Below are 20,237 nucleotides of genomic sequence, written 5' to 3' on the forward strand. Positions count from 1 at the left end.
AATGATTATAACATAAAACTCCAGACGACGAGTTCCACCCTGGGAACCAGGTACCTTGGAGACCACCGCCAACATTAAATTGTGCTTAGCGACTCCAAAAACCCCCCGAGTAATGGTTATCAACTGATTTTGAATGGTTATAACATAAAATTCTAGGCGACGAGTTCCACCCTGGGCATCAGGTACCTTGGAGACCATCGCCGACATGAAATTCGTACTCAGAACCCCCAAAACACCCAGGGTAATAGTTTTTGACAAATTTTGAATAACTAAAACTAAAAACTTGTGGCGACCAGTTCCACTTTGAGCACCAGGTATCTTGGAGACCATCACCGACATTAAATTCGTGGTCAGCGACCCCAAAAACCCCCGTGTAATGAATATTGACTGATTTTAATGATTATAACATAAAACTCCAGGCGACGAGTTCCACACTAGGCACCAGGTACCTTGGAGACAATCTCCGACATGAAATTCGTACTCAGCGACCTCCAAAACCCATAGGATAATAGTTTTTGGCTGTTTTTGAATAATTATAACTAAAGACCCCAGGCGACGATTTCCACCCTCGGCACCAGGTATCTTAAAGACCATCGCAGACATTAAATTCGTAGTCAGCGACCCCAAAAATCCCCCATGTATGGATTTTGACTGATTTTTAATGATTATAACATAAAACTCCAGGCAACGAGTACCACCCTGGGCACCAGGTACCTTGGAGACCATCGCCGACATGAAATTCGTGCTCAGCGACCCCAAAAACCCCCAAGAATAAAAATTGAACTCATTTCCATCAATATTTCCCGAGTTCTAAATTTTTCGTTTTCACCTCTTCGAGATGTAGGTACTTTGAAAATCCATAAAATTTTTTGCCGGAGATGAATTTAGTTCACAAAGTTGCCTGACACTCTCTGTAATCGAATGCAAAAAGTTGCATGACGATTCATCTTACTGCACAAAATTCCTAGGTTTTAGGCTTTTTAGTGCTTCTTTGCTTCGTCTATTGCTAAATATGCCTTTGGAAGCTTTCTAGCAGTTTGCGTCCGCCGGTTTCGCAATACAGCAGTAGTGAGAACGCGATCTTCTCTGACTGTTGTTTTCTTTTTGGCACCCGTACGAGGTCCATGTTGATGAGATCGGGTCTCAAGAAAACGAACGACTGACATTCAACTATGACCCGTCGATGTTGATACCCTTGTGGTTCCATTCTAATTTGGGTGTGGTTCTAATCTAAGGGTAAATAGTTTGAAAGAAATGGTGTCTCGCCGCTTGTCTCTGTATGTTGTAGTCTTATGAAATTCGTTTTTATGCTTTGGTCCAGCTTTATTTGCATGGTGGGATTTTCATATATCTTTTTAATAACGTTTGTGTATCTTGAATCTATACGTGCGTTTTCTAGGGATTCAAACACAGCCCATAATTCAATGGAGTCGAATGGTTCTTCTTCTCTAGGTGCCGTCTCGCTTCGAAAGTTGGCAATCATCAGAGCAGTTTTTTACTTTTGAGACTGCGGCTTTAAATAAATCGTTGTTACTACATCCAAACCATTCCCTAAGGTTCTTCAGCCATGAGTTACGTCTCTTTCCGATGCATCTTTTATCCTAAATTTTTTCTTGCATAATGACCTGGAGCCTGGAGTACCTATTAGGTATTTATCTCCTCTCAACACATGTCCCATATATCTCAGTTTTCTTCTAATTGTTAGAAGTACTTCTTTTTCCTTATGCATACGTCTCATTACCTCTACGTTGGTTATTCTATATACCCATGAGGTCTTTAGTATTCTTTAGTAGATCCACATCTTAAATGCCTCCACGATTCCATCCAGTAGTATAATACGGATAGCACATAGCACCTTAACAGGCGTATTTTTAACTCAAGGTTTAAGTTTCGACAGCAGAGGAGCCTCTTCATTCTTGTAAATGTGCTTCTGACCTGTTCGATTCTGATTCGTATTTCTTGAGAGCTGTCATTGTTTTTATTAATGGTTGTAACTATAGATATTTGAATTCTCCTGCTCTTTCAATATGTTGATTCTCTACATATATCTCACGAATGTCTTGAGTTGTCTTTGTTATCATATGTTTCGTCTTGGTCATGTTCAGCGATAGTCCATATTATTCACTTACCGCGGTTCACAAGAGAACTGTATCATGCGTATCTCAGGTTATTTATGATCATGCCACTAATTCTAAGGCCTACGGTTAGTTCATCTATTGCCTTACTTAACATGTCTTCCGAGTATCTATTAAATAATATTGCTGAAAGTATACAGCCTTGTTGAACAGCTCTTTGTATTTCTATTCCTTCTGATGTTATGTCTCCTATTCTAACTACTGCTTTTTGGCCATAGTATAAGTTTGAAATAATTCTTATATCTCTGAGGTATACTTAATCTTCTTTTTTCTAATACTTCAATCAGTTGGTCATGCCTAACCCTATCAAAAGCCTTATTATGGTATATAAAACACACGCACAGTTCTTGATTCATATCTAGACATCTTTGTGAGAGGACGTTAAGTGCGATATTGCCTCTCTTGTTCATAGGCCTTTACGGAATCCAAATTATGAATCGCTGACGTCTATATCTAGGATTTTCAGTGCGTGACATTGTGACATATCCTCAAACTTATTGTACGATAGTCAGAGCAGCTCTTGGCATTATTTTTTTTTGGAAGGGTTAGAAACGTTGATACAAGCCATTCATTTGGTATTATTCCAGTTGTATATGTTACCGGCCAAACCCGATTTCAGGACAAACTAGTTTCGCCTAGGCCAAACTAGTTTGTCCTGAACGCGTTAGGATAAACTAGTTTGGCCTAGGCAAAACTAGTTTATTCTGATATTAATAAGGACACTGCAGAACCCACTACTAGTACGGCCTAGTAAAAACAATATAGTACACCTACAAAGAAAAAATAAATAAATAAACTGAATAAAATACTATGTAATTAGAAAATAATCATTTTTATTAAAACGGTAATTATTCGTCGTTAAAACTAATGAACAATTATTGGTAATACAAACAATCATATTATAAAAACTAATCAGTGCTTTTTTATTAAAGCAATAATTATACCTCAATTATAAAAATTATTATTTATTTTTCCATGGAGTGTTTTGGTGACACACAGAATTGCAGAGTATCATTTTCTTTTTGCACTTGCATCTGTTTATGCAACAGTTCTTCCAGCCGCATTTGATGAAACCTTGTCGGATCCAGCTGAATCTCTCATAGCTGCAACCCATAGCTATATTTTAGAGATAATTTGTTTAACTTTTTCGGGTATTAATGTCTCTGTCTCTTTCAGATCAGAACTCGACATTTGCCTTCAAACTTTTTTAGAGGTAGTAGATATATAAACTAAGGCTCTACTGAAATATCGTTAAGGGTTGCAGCTACGAGAGATTAATTTGGATCAGGACAAGGTTTTGTCAAATGTAGCTGCAACAAAAACTGTTCCACAAACAGATGCAAGGGCAAGAAGGTAATGATAAACCGCAATTATAAGTGTCAGCAAAACCCTCCATGGAAAAATATATAATTTTTACAATTGAGGTATAATTATTGCTTTTACAAAAACACTGATTCTTTTTTATAACATGATTCTTTGTATTACCAACTGTCGATAAACTTTAACAACGAGTCATTATCTTTTAATAAAAATGATTATTTTCCAATTACAGAGTATTTTATTCAGTTTATCTATTTATTTTGGTTTTGTAGGTATATTATAAAGGCCTTACTAGTTTATCCTATCGCGTTTAGGAAAAACTAGCTTGGCTTAAGCGCTGGTTTCCTCGAAAGCGGCACCGACAAACTGCGACCGTAGAACTGCGATGAATTACGTCAGATTACGGTGAAAAATTTAAGGTTCTTCACTGCTGCAATGGAATGTGCAAACTCAGCAAGCGGTGGCTTCCAACGCGTCCTTGGAAACCACCGCTATTATTTTTCATGGTACAGTTTTTTATGACGTCATTCATCGCAGTGTTACGGTCGCAGTTTGTCGGCACCGCTTTTGAGGAAACCAGCAAATCGGGTTTAGCCGGTAACATATTATATGACGTCGCCGTCGATTATTTCGACCACCAAAACATAAATCTTGTCTTCCTCTATTAGTTTGAGAATTTCCGCTGGCTAATGGTAATATGTACGTACTGTGTATATTTCTCTGTGTTCGTGAAGTGTATAAGTGGTTGATGGTACTGTGTTTTCGAATCCAGCGTGTTCGATTGGTTGGCAGAAATCGAGCTTATTTGTTAATCGGTTGGTTATGTCATTCTCATTAATCAGGTTGAAAAATACAATTGGTTTTAAATGTAAGATTTATTTTTTATTCAACTTAGCTGAAATTCGAAGCACATTACAGATTGATATGTTGACGACACATAAACTAGATCTAGGGTTATTTTTGATGTCTATTAATTTTAAACATTTATATTCTTAAAATGATTTCTAGGAACTAGATATAGTTTTACGTTGAGATTGGAATTTACAATAAAATAAACCAAATTATAATGCAAGACGTTTTTTTTACTTCGTATCAATACAAAACAAATTCCTTATTAGGTATTACTATCTGTTATATAGGTATGCTTAAGTATACGTATAACACAAACAATGTTAAAAATGTGGTTGAAAGATAAAAAAAACTTAGGTACTCCATGTCCCTGATAACAAAATACCAAGGATAAGATGCAAAATATAAAAATATGGTGAGTAGCAGTACAAGACAAAGTTGAAAACAACCAAAGTTTAGTTGTTTTTGGCGGACACAACGAAAAGATAAAGGTAAGTTACTGTAAAAAAACCGTAGATGGGGCTCTGTATTGTCTAAAAACTAAATAAAATATAATATCTTTCGATGTATATTTTGTAGGTTAACCATTTTCTGGTAAGACTGCACACTGACAATATTTTTAATATTCTTCTTCTTCAGGGCCTTCTGCGTTTTAAAGTTTGGCTTTTTCAAGTAGTGTTTAAACCCGCAGAAAGAAGGAAACGAGGAAGACCGAAGACCAGTTGGGGAACTGAAATAAAAAAGGAAATGAATGAGGGGAATTATTACAAAGCTTAATATCAAAATAACCAGGCTTCCGGGATAAATCGAGTCGATTTTCACTACACCAAGCTTTCGACGTCTACTCTGATGTCTTCTTCAGGGTCTGGTTCTTAATTTCCTGAGCCCCAGACCTCATATACAGTTCACTACTCACTGCATTATTGCTGCTAAGGTCCAGCGGATGGTTAAATTTTTTGCCGTTCCAATTTAGAACAGTGCAGTCAAGAGATTTAAGGATCAGAAGACTGAGACCCTGGAAGCCATGAAGAAGATACTAGAAAGGATGTCAAAAGCTCGGTTTAGTAAAAATTGATCCGGTGAGACCTGGAAGCCTGGTGAGCCTGATATTAATTTTTGTAATAATATTATTCTTAACAATAGGTATACTTGTGGTAATCGTGGAAATCGGCAAACAAAAGCTATGCGATTGTTCTTTTCCTTATGGTTCTGTTTCTTAAAATTTTTTCTGGACGATATTCTAGAAAAGAGCATATTTCTACGATCTTTTTTCATTTTATGTTCAAGTTAATGCAGTCTTTTGATGAATAATAGGATTAGTAGTAGTAAATAAATTCAATATTCTGCAAATATCTTTTTCGAATAAATCAATACATATGAAATGAGAATTCGAGGATTCGGCAAAAGAAGTTAATCACTGTAAGAGTAAGATTGAAAAGATGTGCAAAATCACAAGTATTTCTATTGAATCCCTTTAAGGTTACGGTGATAGTAATATCTATGAAAAACGAGCATGCGCCTTTTCAGATGTAACCTAAAGGAATAATCTTTAAAAATATTCGGATAGTACTATATTAGTGCAGTGTTTAGCAGACAATGCAGTGATTAGAAGGCGAGTAGAGAAAGGTAAGCAGTAGCAGATTAAAAACTGACAAAAATAATAATATATAGGTCATCATGACCAGCAAAGAATGTGTGAAACCTAACAGATATAGCACCTACATTTCCCTTGGTTCTAGTATTAGGATAATAGAAGGACACATGTACTGTAAGACATTAAGAGGAAATTCATCAGTATGTTGGATATACTTAAATCAAAAATGATATACATACGACTCGTATGAAACAGAGCGCAAAAGAAACCATAAAATGGTGACCAGCACCAAAAATTCTGCATAATATTAGATATTAGTGACGTACTGGGAATCAATGGAGGAGCTTGGAAAGATTTACATACGAGTTACTAAACTTACTAAATATATGTAAAAAGATTTTCTTTTGAATTGATAAAAGTCAAAATAATCTACGCAAACTAAAATAGATTTTTTTTAAATTTGTGAATCAAGAAATGCTTACAAAATTCCAATCTTCTTGCCCATTCTCCACCTTTGCAGCTTCCACCGGATTTTCAAAATCAATTTAACTTTCTAGAGACATTTACTTTAAAATATGTTAATAAGCACAAATAATGATCATATTCGATACTGTTTTGCTGGTGAAAATTGGGCTTTTTCAGCTTTTAGTTCAATGATACAATAAATATGGAATACAACTGCTTTCTTACTGATATAATGATAATACTGTACAATCTCTAACAAACTTACAAATCACATTCACTCATATGTTTTAAGCAAAGTTTGAAAAATATACAAGTTGAGGTAGGAAGAATGTAAAATTAGTAATGTCAATTCATTATAAATCAATATTATTTTACAAATAAAACAGCTTAACGCAATATAATAAATGTTGTATACTTGTTGTACTTCAATGAAGCTCATTCTACAAATAATTGAGCAAGAATGTGCTTTTTGTGTAGGAAAATAGTCCATTGGTAATGTCGTAATTTTCAGAGGAAATAACATGTAAACATACCATTAATTAGATTAAAGCTAAAAATAAGATGTGGAATAAAGCTTTCGATAACGTAGAAAATGGGTATCGTAAGAAGTAGAAAAGCCTGAAAAACAATTAGAGCTATAGTAAAAAAGATAGCAGAATTTAAGCAATGGAAATGTGAATTCACAGATGGATTGTGAAGATACCTTGAGCAGCAAGAAAAACTAATGAGGAAGTACTAAGGATGAGCAACATAGATAGAGACTGCCAAAGATTATTAAACACCGGAAAATGCCTTATCTGGGACATATAGTGAGGGGGAATTGATATAGAATACTACAACTGATCCATAAATGCAAAAGAGTTACAAGTGTAGAAAGAAAACAAGTTTCTTGGTTAAAAAACGTTCGTGGATGGATATCAACTTTTGATATCAGATATCAAATGCAGGACAATGTTTTATGTTGCAGAAGACCGGGAAGCCTTCGCAATGGTGATCGCTAACGTCAGATAATTCATAATTCTGATATGGCACATGAAGAAGAACAGATAGAGAAGAACGCAGTAGGTCAACTCTAATATCCACGGAGTGATGGGTTTAATATTATGAGCAAATGCTGTCAGAATTTCGAGCAGAACTCCAAGATAATGGCTACAAAAATATGATTTTCCTACATCGAAGAAACTCAAATAATACCTGAAGAAATTAAAAATACGGCAACTTTATGAAATATGGGAAGGCTTTAATTGATTTTTAAGAGGTGAAGAGCCTCAGAATGGAAAACTGAATATATCAGCAATTTATACAAAAATAAAGGCGACAGAAAGGATTGTAAGAACTACCGAGGGCTTAGTATGTATAACCAACTCAATTTGTAGAATGTACGGGAAGATAATTAAAAGCAAAATTGAAGATTATTGGGAAGACGCTGAAGATCACAGTGTCTTCCGTACTGGTCGTTCTTGTATAAATATCTAATGTGTTCTGTCTAAAGCAAGCAACAGAAACGCGCTTGGAACACAATATGAAGACACACATATGGTATTTATCGATTTTCAAAAGGCGTATGAGAGCGTATCATTAGCCAAGCTGTGGCAGGTATTATAAGTCAAGAAAATTCCACCGATTTACAATAATGCTGCGAGGGCAGATACTTTAAGATCTTGGTTGTTAATTCCTGCTTCTTGTAGTATTTGCATCATCTTGGCATAGTATACTAGATCAAACTTCCTCCTAATCAACAAGACATCGCAAATGACGTCTTTGTATCTCTGGAATAAGACATGACAATAAGGGAGTAAAGGCAATACAATATAAAAAAGGCAGCTCACGTATTCCCGAATTAATGGAAAAAAGCTAATCGCCGTAAACTGACGACAGGGAAAGGCTATGAAAGTGAAGTGTAGATGCAATAGTGGCCGATCCACATCAACATAGTGTCAGTAGATGGTAGCTGTATCTGCTACTGGAAACTTTCTATAACCAACCAAACCTTGCCAAACAGATATGGAAAGAAAATCCCATCGACGGGAAACCCACAGGCAGATCTAGACTCAGATGAAGCGATAACATTCTCACAACTGAACTGGAGAGAGAATATGATTCACCGAAGTAGGTAGAGGTAAGTCGTAAAGCAGCAAATACACATGAAGGGTTCTGAAGTTGCAAAGAGAAAGGGAGAGGGAAAGAGAGTGAGAGATATAGAGAGATAGAGAAAGAGAGAGGGAGAGAGTGAGAGAGAGAAAGAGAAATGAAATATGACGATGTTTGGGAATATATTCTCTAAATAATTTACATAGGATAACAATGTAAACAGAATAGGTGAAGACATAATACAGAAACAAGCACAAAATTGGAAACCAACAATGAGATAAAAGAACACTGGCAACAAGTTATACCAAGGCTGACTAAAACATATTTGAAATATACCAATAGACTGAAAATATCACCAGAGAGCCCGGAAAAATTATGTTTTAGAAATAACTGGAAAGCGACATTGAGAGAAAAGTACCTACTGCGCAAACAGTTGAAAAGCATGTTAATCTGAAAATAAAATACCTAATGCTTTTTTAGGATACAGAAGGAACAAAAGAATAATATTAAACAATTTGATTCCAACATAACTGTTACAAAGTGGTCGCAAAATTATAATATTTATCAAAGAGTACACTTCACATTGCAGATGTATTCAACTTGTATATTTTTCTATTAAAAAAATAAACAGAACGATTTAACAAAAAAAAAAATGAAGGAAAATATACAAGAATCTAAACCATTCACTCGATATATTCTCGTTATACACACAATAAATAAATTATTACAATAATCACGACTAATGGATTATCTGAAAATTTTTATGTACAAAATAAAAAATAATTACAAATTGTCTTAGGTAAAATGTCATAATAACATACAATATAAAAATGCATTTGGTACAGTGCATTTATTATACAAATAATTACGTAAAAGAAGAGTTACAATATATTTTTAATGTTGGGTAGGAGATCTAGAAATATGAGTTAGTTGTATTATTTTGTTACGCAGTTTTAACAGCTTCTACAAAGCAATTGATTTATGTAAATTGACGTTAGAAAATAAACAAATACAGTTTTACCTACTTTATATTATTTTAGAGTGTGTCAATGAATGTACTTGTTAAATATTGAAAAGGATACCTCAACAGTTTAAGCAGCCATATCCTCGTTTTCATCCATCACACATCTTCTATTTCTTGCGTAAATACTAAATCATTTGTATTTATCTTCGTTGAACATGTTGGTGAAAGAAATCTAGACATCTGTATTATGGTATGGTACGGTATTATTTTTTTTTAATTCGGGATATCTATAACCAGCGAATTTTTGGTATTTATTACAAATAATCTTTATTGTCTTTTCAAATTACCTTTCGTGATCGTTTACGTAGAAGAACCATAGTTAGAAGAGAAGTTCAAGTTTGACTCGCCATGTTGTCTTTTTAAAATAAAAAAGAATTTAGATGTGAAATTATTCATTTTAAGGGGTTGTTATACCCGATATCTGTGGCTTTTGCCCAGTATCCATGTTTTTTATTGTGTCGATTAGCAATTTCTCTTCTATGAAGGTTTCATAAGAGGACGTAAGTTTTTCAATCTTTTTTTATAAAAAAATCTTATCTTAAATAAAACTTTAAAAGGGTAAACCCCTGGTGTGATGCCTCTTATGTAGGAAGAACCTATAGATCACTATCTACTAGAGCAGCAGAGCACACTAAACGTGACAATACATCAGCTTTCTCTCACCATCTCAAAGTCAACAAACACCACCTTAACATCCCAGATGGTGTGACTTTGATTCATAACATCCAAGATAAGAATACCCTTCGTTTAGACCTATATGAGGATTTAGAGATTGTCAGGGACGCAAGGACAAGTCCAAACTGTGTTAACCGTCAACTTTCTCTTAACCGTGATTTCACCCCCATTCATAGACAATTATTTCCATAATTCTATATTTTTATTCACCTTCACATTGGCCTTCTTTCCTATACATACCACTACAAACCCAAAATAAACAAAAAACCCAAACATTATACCTAATCAAATATTCTTTTAGTATCTTCCAGTTTTTTTCACTCTGTGCTCCTGTCAAGACTCTATCTCTTCCATCTCATTCTTTAATTATTTTCACTTAACAAAATCATTTTCTCATTATATCAAAATCACACCATGGAACCCTTGATCTTTTCGGATATGACATTCTAATATAGACAATAACCAAAAATTTTGTTGAATTTCCAACATTTTAATTGATTCACTCTATTTTTCATTTAGATTCAAATTAAAAAATAAATCTCAGCTATCAACATTTAATAAATTTACTTTATACCAACTTTGGTCAATACAATATTCAATCTAGAATTTCAATAGTTTAATATGTGACATATTCTTTTTACATTTAGAGCTTACAATCAAAATTAATTTTCTTCTTTGATCAAAACATGTACATTTCTTTCAGCGCAGTTTTCCTAATTTAATATCAGTCTTTATCCATTTAACAATTCACACAATTTAATTTCAAAACAGTAATTATATTTCATTTATTTGTCCACTGAACATAGGCAACTTACCTTATCACCTTTTTTAATAATTTTTCTAAATTTAGATTTTCAATAGTTCTATATGGGACAAACTTTTTACATTCAGTCATAACAAAATATTTTTAGAGAAGATTTCTTGATTAAGATATGTACATACATTTTTTCAATTCCACTTCCCTCTTTTAATATCATTTCCTTTAATACCTCCAATAATTCACATTACAGATCTATAGATTGGTATTTTCTCATTATATTCGTTGGTTCCCTGAAACATATGCAACCGACCATTCCCTATTGGCATTTCTTCCAATTCTACAGCTGCTACTCTATTAAAATATCATATTTTGATAAAAAAATTTTAAAAATTTTCTATATAATTTTCAATAATATTCATTCATTATAACTTTGCTCAAATTAATATAATTATTATCAGTCCTATACAGTAGACAAACAGTCTATGACGTCACAGCATATGAGTAGAATTTTGCTTTTGTTTACGGTGCACTAATGAATATATTATTATAGCTTATTAACCTTTATTTACAATTTAGAATTCATATCAAACAAATTTAATAGTTGCATATTCACAATTGAATAATTAAGTTAAATATTAATGCACATTGTCAAAAATTTTCGGTTGACATTTGAGAAATCCACCTATCTTCTTTGACATCTTGTCATGAATTTTCAGGCACCAATCTGTCTAATCAGTTGGTTGTTAACCTCTCACCTGATCACAACCTTGTGCTAATTCCGAGCAAGGATGACATACATCCACATGTGATACATTTTTAATCTTAATACATCGACTTATTGTCGATTACTATACAGCTCATAATGTAGCAATAATGTTATTTTGAGGTTTTACACCTATTCAAGTGGCTAGTTTCAATTACTTGTACACTGGACGTAAGTAACCACATTTTCTTTTTTTAACTGTCAAAATTTCACCCTTTTGCATTTCTATCTAAGTGGTTCACTTATTTCCAGGTTTACACTGAGGATGGTCAGTTTGACCGAAAACGTTTTGTACAACCACTCCCTTGTGGATGAATTTTAAAAAAATTTTTTAATAAATTTATAATATACCTATATACAACAGAAGTGTTTACTTCATTCTACGTTGTCTTATCTTAAATGTTCTTTTAGGAAGCTCTGATGATGGCACGTTATGTGTTGAAAGTGCTTAGCTGATAATAAAACTTTTTTTACACACTATCAAAAATTTTTTTGAGAACATACACCTGTTTGCCGTTTTGACCTACTTAGAAGTGTGTACAAGTCTTACAGTCTTTGCCAATAGAAAAGGAACTATCCAAAAAAACTTATATATAAATAGCAGATCAATGCTGGTATTATTAGCTGGATTATGCGGAGGAAATATAAGTTTAAATAATATAAGGATAAGGCCTTAATAAAAGCCTAAGTAATCACTAATGATACTAACTTCCAAGCAAATTATGCTATGGAGATAGGCCTGTAGGAACTAATGAAGAAAAACTGCAGGGACAGATCTATACAAATGACATCGGATAGCCAGAAAGCATTGTAGGTACTTAAATTGAATATAATTGACTCCTAGTTACTTTGGAACTGTCTTCAGCTTCTATTCTGATCTAAAAAAAAACAAAGTAAGTTTACTCTGGGTGTCTGGACATACTGCTATTGAATGGAACGAAAAACGAAACTACTTACTTGGAGAGGATCAAAAACGTCCTGTCATTGGGATAGCAAGTACAGCCAAAAGAACAATATCAAACTGCGTGAAACAGATGAAATGTAACTACTCGTACGACTCGTACGAACAAATAGATGTTAAATTTTCGAAGGTTATTATACATGAATCTTCAAAAAAGAGATCCAAAGATCTGCTAGATATGAATAGGAATGATCTGCGAATTATCTTTGGTCTCCTAACAGGACACTGTAAACTCAAGAGGTATATGAACAAAATTTGACTGATAGAAAGTGCGAGTTGCACGTTTTGTCAGGCTGAAGAGTATCACCAAATCACATCATCAGGAGTATCACCAAATGTCAAAATAGACTTTCTTAAAGAGACTAGGCTGAAAAGACAACTTTAACCTAGAAATGAGTCATAATAGACTTCCTGGTTCAAGTGCAAGGACTTGAACCTAATCTAACTTAGATCCTAGAACCTAACAAGATCAGGAGTGCTTAAAAAGACATCTAAATTTAGCGAATGCTACAGTAGTTATCTTCCAGGCTAAAATATTTGTAAACATAATCAGCACCGTTGAAACTATGAAAAGATGTCTTAAATAAATTGGTATAAGATACTAGATATATGTAGGTATATGGAAACTTAAAGTATCCCAAGGGAACAAATTAACAAACTTACTGGCAACATGTCTCCCGAAGAATCTTTGAGGGTGCAGTATCATTCTGCAAGGAACATTGAAACTGAAGCTATAAACAATATCTGACAATGGATTGACCAGACTTATAATAAAAAATGAAAAGCACTTTAGGCACCAACCCTAACCATTCCTAGCAGACAAGAGCTGACGATAGTCAGTAGAGTACAGGAATTCTTGACGAAGTTTAATAAAAAGGGCAAAGGTCTTACAACCAAGTACCGTAGACACGTTGAATCTCGCTTGATGTAAGAAGAAGAAGAGAAGGAGTGGAATGCAACTCCAAAAATTAAGCGTTGTTTCTTTTATATGTTCAGGAAGCTAAGTACTGTAATAAGCTAAGCTGTAATATATAACTGGCAAATGCATCTGAATTTTAAAAAATTACAAAGAAATGGAACCTGAAACGCAAATCAGTTGAATGAACAAGCAAATAAAGCAAATACCAGCAAAATGGAGGGGAATATCTAAATGCAACTATACTGTAAACGTAGACTTCTTCAAAACACGTGAGAACATAAGGAAATCTGGAAGGAGACAAAAATAAAGGACAAAATATCAGAAGAAGAAGATACTGAAAAATAAATCAATTTATAAATCTTTATCAACACAAAATAGGGGATAACATAGTATCCAAAATATAATCATCGCAGCATTTATTTGTAAGAGAAGAGTTAGATGTAGTGCTCACCAACTTTAATGGACGATGAAAAGTAAAGAAAATGCTTAATTCTCATCAAAACTCATTGATAGAAGAAGAAACTAGAATAGTAGAGTAGACTTGAAGATCTTTCTTTGTTTCCATCAAAAATTTTATCTATTTAACGCATAGTCTGTAGATCATAAACCTGTTAGCATATCTGGTTGAAATCGATTCAGTTCATAACTTATTCTTCAAACTCAGCTGTTTTATAAATATACCTAAAAGGTTAACAGGAGAACAGGTTGTTATCTTTAGGGTGACAGTGGTTCGAATCTCTTAAAACTTCTTCAACATTTCCATTAAAATTGCTCTGTTTAAAGATGTCACCGTGCACAATTCCAGAGATATCCACCTTTAAATTTTTAAACTTGTCGGATTGTAATTCTTAAAATTTGACGAATATCTTTTCCGAAAATAGAGCAAAAATTATTAAATAATTGGTATGTATCCTATAATGCTTGTCAGTGAATACTATGGTGTTTACCTATGTCTTTCTTTTTACAAGTATAATGTGTCTATTTTATTAAATTTTCTTCTTCCCATGCCGTCTCCACAGGACCACCATTTTCTATTATGCCACACTTCCCTTGTGTCTTACGTGTTCTTATTAGTGGGCCATCAAAATTTGTTATTACATAAAGGTACAGTCGGAAAAATGAAAGAATACCCATGAACGATCGCATCAATCACTTATTTTGTATTTGCTATCTTTTTCTATATAACAAACGGTTGTTATTTATAGAAAAAGACTGCAAATACAAAATAAGTGATTGATGTGATCGTTCATGGGTATTCTTTCATTTTTCCGACTGTATTAAGCATGTTACATTGATAGCAAGGAAACAATACTTTTGATTAAATATATAATTTAAGTTAAATGACTGTTTACCATCAGCTGGACTTAATTTGTTGCTCTAATGACAATTATGATATTTATCGTCACTTGAAAGCTCAGTTTCAAAAATTGGGGATGTTAAAAACCGCTGAAAGGCTGTAGCAATATTTTTATAAAGTAGGTAAATTATCATTGTTTACTTTTCACGAATACTCGTTCTAAATCTCCATCCCAATCACATGCAGATACAATCAAAACGCCGATTAATACCATCATCATGTTAAGTACATCATCAGCATCAATGTTAAGGTCATATTATAATGTGATTACGGTAAAACATCACCGAATCATCGAGATTCCGTCCTCAGATTTTCATTAGTTATGGGTTCGTTATGTCCATTAATGATGATTGCTTTATAAGGCACATTTTGATTGCATCTAATCATAGTGTATATCGAAAAGCTTGCCTTAATTATCTAGGTTTTAATTTTTTTTTCAGTGCTTGGAATATTTTATCGTCTTCAAATAAGGATAATAAGTTAATAAGGTAGATCATAACATATTTTTTGTTTTTTGAAATCGGTCTCTTATTAGTACCTACCTACTGGGTGTTCTCTTGCTATTCGAGCAAAACCTAAATCAAAGTTAAAATTAACGCATCGTTTGCAAAAAATTAAGATCTTTCTACATATATTTATTTGCAGCATCTCAGTCTTACAATATCTTATAAAAATAATGTGAAAAGAATACTTGAACAAAGTTAATCCTTGTTTAAATTTCCCAATGTTTAATCTATCTTAAAAAAAACCTATGACACACGCAATATTTATATGCTTCTTTTCATGAGCAATTTTCAGTGCGTCACAAATGATAGGAAAAAAGGTAAGTCCGTGATAATATACATATTAGTGACATGACATTTTAGTTAAATCTGACAGTTGTCATATTTTATTTGCAATTTGGCATAAAAACAAATCAATTGTGTTTATTACATTTATAAAATGGTGTTTTCTTTGATTTGTATAGTCTTATAAATTGTACAGATTATATTCGCAGATATATTAAATGATTCGTAAATAATTTTTTTTCGATTATAGCGCCATCTATTGACAACTAGAATAAATGTTATAAATGTCACCGATGAAATGTAATCACCGACGTGCGTTTTTTTCTGTCACATACAATTTAATGCGTTAGAATGAAATCGAAAAACTGACGCACTGAAAGATGTTCATGAGAAAAAGCATATTTAATCTGTCTATTCTGATTGGTATTATTATAAATTATCTATGTATCTACTTATATTCTAACTTAATTGATCTAAATTTGATTAATAAACAGAAAATTTTGCCATTTAAAATATCTATTATAAACTACCAAAAGTATTACAAAAATAGTTACAAAACGATAAGAAAATAAATTGCAATTTTATCAGCAAAATTAAGATTTAGAAAATTGTAAGGAAACTTGTAAAAAATATCTTGAGCACTCAATCATGATGTCTAAGATCTTTTTTGAGGCTTGTAAATTGTGATATCTTAACATTCAGTACAATGGACCACATGTGTTAAAGCTTTTTCTAACATACCAGCAGATCTACCTTAGTTACTTATTCCATTAACACGATCTAAAACTACCTTCATTATTGACCGTTTAGATATTTTGCACCCAAATTAACACAATTCTAAAAATTTAGAATAAAAGGCGATTTTCAAAAAAGAAGGCAAAGTATTTGTATGCGGGTTCAAATACAAAACTTATTGATATACACAACTCAAATCGTTAAAATACTGAAAAATATCAATAAATCACAGTTAACCTACCAGCATCAAAAGATTCTATTTCCATCTAAATTATACATTTTGACATGTTAAGATTATTAAGGAATAGAAACAACTTCAAGGTTTGCTTGAAAGTGTATCGAAAGTTGTTGCGTCTGAAAGTAAAAAAGCGTGAGTTTTGATAGTTCATTTGGTCATCTTGTTTCAAAAGTTTACATATTAACCAAGATTTGTAATATATTTGTAATCAATCAATCAATCAATCAATCAATCATTCACCAACATTTTTTAAGAAGACGTTTTAATAGTACAAATATACTCAACAATATAAAGTACCAATATGTTCAACTAAGAGTGAACGGAAATATCGAGGGAAAGAGGGAACTAGGAAGGAAAAAGATATCGTGTCTAAGAAACATCTGACAATGGATGGATAGGGATAAATTTTGAACAGCTAATAAGAAAAGCTAAAGACAGAGAGGAGTTTGTAATTTTAATAGCCAACCTACATTGGGGAGAGGATACTTTAAGAAGAAGAAATATGTCGCTTAGACATGTAAGACACAACCACATCTTTGCCATAGCTACTCTCCACCAGTTGCTGAAGAAAGTCCAACAATTCTGAATAGGACCGTTTGCTTTATGATATATTCTAAATTCCAGGTATGGACCTGCCTACAAAAGGATCTCCTTTCATCAAATATTCCAATTTAGTCCAGAAAGCCACTGCGCATCCGCTAGGAAAAATATTCTGATTCGGATTTTTTGCACAATCTTACTCAAAAAGGACCGCTTTAACAAATTTACATGTTGCCAGGACTAAAAGTGGGTCAAAAATTTTTTAAACGTGTTTTTTTGTTTTTTTCCTAAAATTATTTTTTTTTTGTATGGAACAAGGTTTTTTTAGGTTTTTTGGATCATTCCAAATAGAAAAGGTTTTTACTGACTTTCCTCTAAAGTTGATAGTTTTTGACATATAAGCGACTAAAAATTGAAAAATTGCGAAATCGGCCATTTTTAACCCTCAAAAACTATGTGAAAAGCTAAAAATTTGAAAGTTGCCAAGGTAAGTAGATATTCTTTAAATATTGATTGATAAAATCGCGAAGAGTATTTTGCAATACAATATTCAGAACTCCTTTGTTTTTTAATTGCTAATCAAGCGTGCGCGACACTACTTTCCACCGTTGCATGTGCATACAGTATGGTGCAAATGAAAGGAATAAATTCGTTATTTCGTAAACCGGCGTCTTTAAGGAAAATTCCCGAAACAGGTCGATTTTTATCTTTAGTTAGGATATTCTGGCATATATGGTATACTGGGTCATCTGGCTAGTGACGTCATCCGCCTGGGCGTGATGACGTAATCGATGATTTTTTTAAATGAGAATAGGGATCGTGTGCTAGCTCATTTGAAAGGTTCTTCAATTCTCTATTCAGTAATATAAACATTTTTATAATTATTTATACAGGGTGTCCAAAAAATTTACAGGACAGTATACAGGACACCATATGCCACAATATCATAACTTAAAAATAAAAATCGACCTGTTTCGGGATTTTTCCTTAAAGTCGCCGGTTTACGAAATAACGAATTTATACCTTTCACTTGCATCATACTGTTATGTATACACATGCAACGGTGGAAAATAGTGTTGCGCACGCTTGATTAGCAATTAAAAAACAAAGGAGTTTTGAATATTGTATTGCAAAAAACGCTTCGGGACTTCATCAATCGATGTTTAAAGAATATCTACTTACCTTGGCAACATTCAAATTTTCAGTTTTTCACATAGATTTTGAGGGTTAAAAATGGCCGATTTCGCAATTTTTCAATTTTTAATCGCTTATATGTCAAAAACTATCATTTTTAGGGAAAAGTCACTAAAGACCTTTTCTGTTTGGAATGATCCAAAAAACCTAAAAAACTTTGTTCCATGCAAAAAAAATAATTTGAGGAAAAAAAAACAAAAAAAAAAACGTTTAAAAAATTTTTGACCCACTTTTGGTCCTGGCAACATGCAAATTTTTTAAAAGGGGTCCTTTTTGAGTAAGATTGTGCAAAAAATCCGAATCGGAATATTTTTCCTAGCGGTGCGCAGTGGCTTTCTGGACTAATTACTTCTCTCAATCAATATTAAATTAACCAATTCTGATCATGATTAAATGGTAGCTGAAAGTTTTGCCAAGTAGACATTGCGAAAATACCTCTTAAACGCTCATCTTTCAATATTATATAAGAAGGCATTCAGAAGGCAATGAGCGAGAGAGAAACTTGGATGACCAGATGTACTTAGATCGAAGAGGATAGAGCAGAAGTTTAAAGAACGGGTACATTTAAAGAACATAAGAAATGCAACTTTTATTGATGCAACGAAATGTTGGGACTCGTAAGAAAATTTTTAAAAGGACTGTAGAAATATTTGAGATGATTTTTGTTAAAGATGAATATGAAATTTCCTAAATAACCTGCACAGATTTTGGAACAAAAATATTAAGCATGAATGTAACAGAACAAGCAACATGCAATGATTGTGAATTTGTCTTTTAAATACTGAATTAAAAAGCTTGAGAAACAAAACCTGCCACAAAAACAAAAAAAAATCTGCCACAGGTGCATTGATTCTTCGCTGGTTGTATAAGTCATTAATTACCTTTTTGATTTTTATGCTTCGATCTTTTCACAATGTAGAAAAAAATGTCTTAAACTTTTAATCATATTCTGACCAAATGAACCAAAACTTTTATTATAAAATTTCAAGCTTTCTTACTTTCAGTCGATATAACTCTCAGGTTGTAACTTAAATTATTTATGATCGTTAGTTTGCTGTTGTGATTCCCTCAGCTTATTTGCATTTACGAGCTCTGCGACGGAATCGGCGCATTCGTTGATCCCATTCGTCCTTCCATTCGATGACGATGGACCGCTGGGTTACTCCCAAGCTTCCTGTAACTATGCCACCAGGTGAGTCATCCCGTTCTCTTCCTAAGAATAGGTATGACCTAAAACATAAATCAGTGATTAATACATTAGATAGGGAATCAATTAACCAAAATAACTAGAAAAAAGCTACTTCCTTGTTCTTTGTATTGGAAGTGGAACATTAGGATGCAATTTCTTACACCATTGAATCATTACATACACCAGGGCATTTAGGAAAAAATAAATCGAAGAAAAAATACTGTAATAAAACAATTAAAATAATTGAAGTAAAATAATAAACAATATTTTAAATCCAAGACTTTTCGTCGAAAGAAACTGCTTTCTGGTAACATCCTGAATCTCCGGTCTTAACAATTTATAAGCACGACGACGACGAATATAGAAGAAAGTAGAAAGGACGACGGTCACGTATATACTCTCTTTTCGTCTAGGAAAAATGCCGAAAGGCAGTTTCGAGTACTCAAAAAACCTGAGTAAAGAAGAACAAAGGGGAAAGGCAGTTTTTGTTTTAATTTGATTCAGAGTTGGACCACCATCTACAGATAGCTATTTCTGCATCTTATGCTTCATCAGTGTAGCTACGCAGTCTCAACTCTGAATCAAAAATCAACAAGTCTGCCTTTTAAATCGATTTCTACAGCACCTAGAGACTTGCAAC

General features: G+C 33.1%; 1 protein-coding gene across 2 annotated transcripts in view; it reads right to left on the reverse strand.

The window, feature by feature from the left end:
• Positions 1-4,315: 4,315 nt before the first annotated feature.
• LOC114331525 (netrin-1-like) overlaps positions 4,316-20,237 on the reverse strand; it is a 330,627-nt gene continuing 314,705 nt past the window's right edge. For both annotated transcript variants that reach the window (XM_028281119.2, XM_028281118.2), the window contains one exon: positions 4,316-19,638. In XM_028281119.2, coding sequence (XP_028136920.1) covers positions 19,482-19,638 — 157 coding nt within the window. In that variant the 3' untranslated portion in view covers positions 4,316-19,481. The remainder of the gene's footprint in view (positions 19,639-20,237) is intronic.

This window comes from Diabrotica virgifera, chromosome 7, assembly GCF_917563875.1.
Source record: "Diabrotica virgifera virgifera chromosome 7, PGI_DIABVI_V3a".
NCBI classification, from domain to species: domain Eukaryota; kingdom Metazoa; phylum Arthropoda; class Insecta; order Coleoptera; family Chrysomelidae; genus Diabrotica; species Diabrotica virgifera.